Source organism: Rhagoletis pomonella, unplaced genomic scaffold (assembly GCF_013731165.1).
Source record: "Rhagoletis pomonella isolate Grant_MI unplaced genomic scaffold, Rhpom_1.0 Rhpom_scaffold_09627, whole genome shotgun sequence".
Lineage (NCBI taxonomy): Eukaryota > Metazoa > Arthropoda > Insecta > Diptera > Tephritidae > Rhagoletis > Rhagoletis pomonella.
The window spans coordinates 1-4,551 of NW_023468158.1; the positions used below are offsets into that span (position 1 = coordinate 1).

General features: G+C 32.7%; 1 protein-coding gene across 1 annotated transcript; it reads left to right on the top strand.

Annotated features, from left to right (window-relative positions):
* Nucleotides 1–5: 5 nt before the first annotated feature.
* Nucleotides 6–1,205, top strand: LOC118756288 (vanin-like protein 1; the record flags this gene model as incomplete). The annotated part of the gene is made up of 2 exons (XM_036491057.1): nucleotides 6–904; nucleotides 964–1,205. Coding segments are annotated over 2 exons (1,119 nt in total), but the record flags the coding sequence as incomplete, so codon positions are not given.
* Between the last annotated feature and the right edge of the window lie 3,346 nt (nucleotides 1,206–4,551).

Genomic DNA, 4,551 nt, shown 5'->3' on the forward strand with positions numbered 1-4,551 from the left:
AATGGTATACTGTGAATGTTTTGCCCCAGTCACAGCTGGGCGTATTCAGCACCGATTTCGGTGTGACTTTTGGCCATTTCATTGGTGTTGATTTTCTCTTTTGGCAACCGGCGCAAGCGTTGGTTAAGCAGCTAGGCATAACAGATTTGATAAATCCAACGCATTGGTTTAATGAGTTGCCTTTCCTAACCGCTGTACAATTGCAAGAAGGCTGGGCTTTTGCCAACGATGTCAACTTGCTTGCCGCAGATGCGAGCAGTCCAAGTAGCCAAAATAGCGGCTCGGGTATTTATGCTGGACGCTCGGGACGCCTTGCAGCCGTCATCTGTGAGGAACCTACTACACAGTTGCTTACCGCGAGAGTGCCGAAACGCGCCTATCGGGACAGTTATCAAATGGTAACGACAATACAACCCGCCTTTGTGCCACAACTTCAAACGCCACGTCTCACCAAACTCGATCTGCAGCGCGACTATAATGTGGATATTTTTAAGACGCAGCTGTTAGAAGCTGATTTCACGTCGGTTAATGAAACTCTCTGCTACGATAGCCATTTCTGCTGCCACTTTCAAGCGAAACGCGCACCGGTTGCCAGCAGCGCGAGTACCCACACGGCTTATCGCTATCGGCTGGCTGCTTATAGCGGCTCGCAGGCTACACTCCAACGCATTGAAACAGCGGAATTGAAAGTTTGTGCTGTGCTCGCCTGCACGAATGGGCAGTTGTACAGTTGTGGGCATATCTTTCCTGAAAATGTGTCGGTCGCTAATAAATACTATTTTAGCGCGTTGAAAGTGAGCGCAAAATTTGCGCATGCGCCACGACGTCTAATTATGCCGACTAGCGTGGATGGCGCTATGTTGCCGCTGCCGGTGCACATGTACGAGTGGCAAATGGATGAGAGGTTGTATGAGTTCCAATAGTAATAAACATTATATTAAATATGTTTCTCTGATTTTTTAGGAATAAAATTACTACTGTATCCATTAGTTTAAGATCGCCAAAATTAGATTTGCTCACTTTTGGTATTTGGGCCAACTATTTCATCGACAAAGTGAGTCAACATAATTTGGACCCTATATGGCCACCAACTCAGCCTGTGAGCTCTACTGCTGCCTCGCTAAGCGGTTTTCAGCTTATAACCGCATTGTTGTTGCTGGTGTCTTTCAAAAAAATCAAATGAAACGAGATGAGCTGAAAGGAAATGAAATTAAATTAAATGAAATGTAATAAAAAAATTAAATAAAGTTTAATTAAATCAAACTAAAATAAATTTAATAAGAATAACACAAAATAAAATAAAATAACATAACAGATGGAAAAAATAAAGTAAAATTAAATTGAATGCAATAAACTAAAAAAAGAAAACTTAAACTAAAACTTAATAAAATGAAATGAAATTAAATTAAATAAAGCAAAATAAAAATAAAATGAAGTTAAATGAAGTAAAATAAAATAAAAATAGAATAAAATAAATAAAGTACTATTGAACAATTTTTGGGAAAAACGAACATCAGTATATATGTAAATGGTAGAAGTATAGCTGCTATTTCGGAGATCACCACATCTCCTCATAAGACTTCTTCATCGAGTTCACTGGGATTTGAACCAGCGACTCCAGCTTACAAAGCCAGTGGTCTGCCCACTGAGCTTAGTTCGCCATGCAAATTGTTGTTCCGTTTTTGAAGCTCAAAAAAAAAGTAATATGATTTGTTATAAGGCCAATAACAGCAAAAAAAAACAAATAAAACAATATATAATAAAATAGTAAAACAAAAGAAATTTTTCTGCGTGTACTAAAATTATATTTTAAATATTATATTAATACATATGTATGTACATATATATGTATATGTAATGCTTTTGTCAAAATACATATGTATTTCATAATATTTGTATGTATCTATTTCAATGTCATATTTTTTGTTTTTGACAAACCATCTATGTAAGTAGTTTTATTTAAGTGTTTGAATTTATTGAAACTGAAAACATTACTTTTATAGATAATTCTAATTTAACATATTTTTTGCCAAAGTATGTGTTTTGAAAATTTTACAATTCGGGTTTTCCTTATAAAATGTTAAGAATTTAAAATTGTTTATTTAATAATTTAAACAAAGATTTGGAGTACATACATAAATATGTACTATCCTAAATAATCAGCCTTATCATGAGTTTCATTTTTCCCCAATCGGTTGACTTTTCACTTTTGGTTTCCATGGTTTTCCTATGGGCGGATGACAAATTTTCAGGTGAATTTTTTTTTCAGGCGAAACTCAGGATAAGGCAGAATATAATTTTAGTTTTTTTTATTTTTTGTTTTACATTAGCAAGGATTTTTTTTTAAATAAATCTCTTGTCCAAGTTTTCAGCTGTTTTCAATTTATAAAACTTTATTATTTCTTATTTTGATTATTTGTTTAAATCATTTATTACCAGGTTTACCGTGCTTTGCTCGGAATGCATACACTTTTTAAATTTTTCAAGATAGCTATAATATTGTTAATAGAATTTCTTATTTAACATTACGCATATCCAAATTATGTCGATAAAAAAAAAATATTACCAATGCGTTAATATTAGCCTTATAAGTACCTCAGTGAAACAAATTTAAAAAAAAAAACTTTGGAAAAGTTATGTTAATTGACAAAAATATTTTTGCCGAGTCAATACCACAGAATTATACAAAAAGAATGTTTTTAAAAAAAAATTTACTCAATTTAAAAAAACATATATTTGATACCAAAAATTAGGTGGAAACAAATGAAATGCTCGTTGAAATTAATAAAACAAAAATTGGTATTTAAAAAAACGTGGCAACCCTCAATGAAAATATTTATTTATTCAAGTTTTCAAAAATACCTTCCATTTAATATCCATATTAAGCTATTTTAGTCAAATTTTTTTAAGAATCGAAAATAAGTAGCCACCTTACACTAATTTCTTAAGGGATAACACTTACTATATATGTATGTAGTTAAAGCATTATTTAGGAGCTTTCTTTAAGCACCCGTAAAAGGTAATCTGCCTTATCCTGAGTTTCGCCTGAAAAAAAAAAATAATTCAACCGAAAATTTGTCATCCGGCCATAGTAAAACTATGGAAACCACAAGAGAAAAGTGAATCGGTTCGGGGAAAATGAAACTCATGATAAGGCATGAATATGGTATTTTAATTTTCTAAACAAAATATCAAATAAACATACGATAGAAAAACGATTTTTTCTCTTACCTGATTACTTTTTTCGTGCTTTCGCAGTTTCCCAAATTTTCGCAAAATACTTTGCAGTGCACTCCTGTGAAATCGTAAAACTGCTACATACAACTCTCCAAAAAAATGTATTAGGTAATTAAGAATTTTTCTGCAGCGTATTCACCTGCACAGACATAAACGGAAATTGCAGCATGCAACAGTTTCCTTAGTGCTTTACGGGCATACAAGTGTATTTCAAAATATATATACATAGCTACCTGTTAGGAAAATATACTGCTTACAAAGTTATGAGAGAGTGCCTTTGGACTGGATAATAACAAATTTATTTATATAGGATGCATTATGCTTTACAACGGCAAAACTGCACCTTTCTGAAAAAGATACATATACTTTCCACCAGAAGTTAGCTTTTGTCTCTTAAAAACGTTTAAATTAGTCACTTAATGAATTGTTAAGAAGCTGCGCTAAAGTGTTCAAATTCCTACAGGGATGAACTACCATACATAGTATACGGAGGTTAGTGAAAGATACGCAATTGAAGGCTTGTGGATATATTTTTTTGTCTCTAGATATTTTTCTACAGGAATACCGCTGTGTTGCTTCGTATGTATATTTGTTAGTTGTTTTTTCTTTATTTTTTTTTTCAACTTTTTAGGTGCGCTACTATTTTAAATATTTTTTTCTTTTTCCTCCTAAGCTAAATGTTGTTGTGCCTTTTTGGTTACTGAGCCTTTAACGGAAATTACTAGAGTGTTGCTAGGAATTGCAAAAAGTTGAAATTAGAAAATCTCACTCATGTTCGTACGTAAATACCGATGTACATTGGGGTGGTCCAAAAGTGCATATGCAAAAGTAAAGTCGGAATTTTAATGCCGTCACCCACCAGGATTGTTCTATACCCCAAAAAAAATATACCCACATTTTTTTTATTTTCAAATCAAAAGATATTTAGGGAGTGCTCAAAGCGCTCAAAGTTTTCTATGTAGTTTATATGGGAGGAAAACAACTTTTCGTAGAAATGTTATAGAATTCTTGCAAATCAATATTTTTAGATCGGAAAAATCTGGTTCCCTTCGGGAGACTTCCAATATTAATATCCAATTATTTATTTAACCCTTTTTTAATACTAACGATTTTTTATTGGTCCCCTATTGCATTTTCTTATTTCATATTTCTAAAATATAGCTACCATGAAAGAATGGTTAAATAAACAATTGGGTATTATTATTGGGAATCTTGTTAAGAGAACCAGAGCTTTCAGACTGAAAGATATTGATTTTCAAGAATTCTACTTTTTCCCGCACATAAAATACATGGAAAACTTTGAGCAATCCCTAA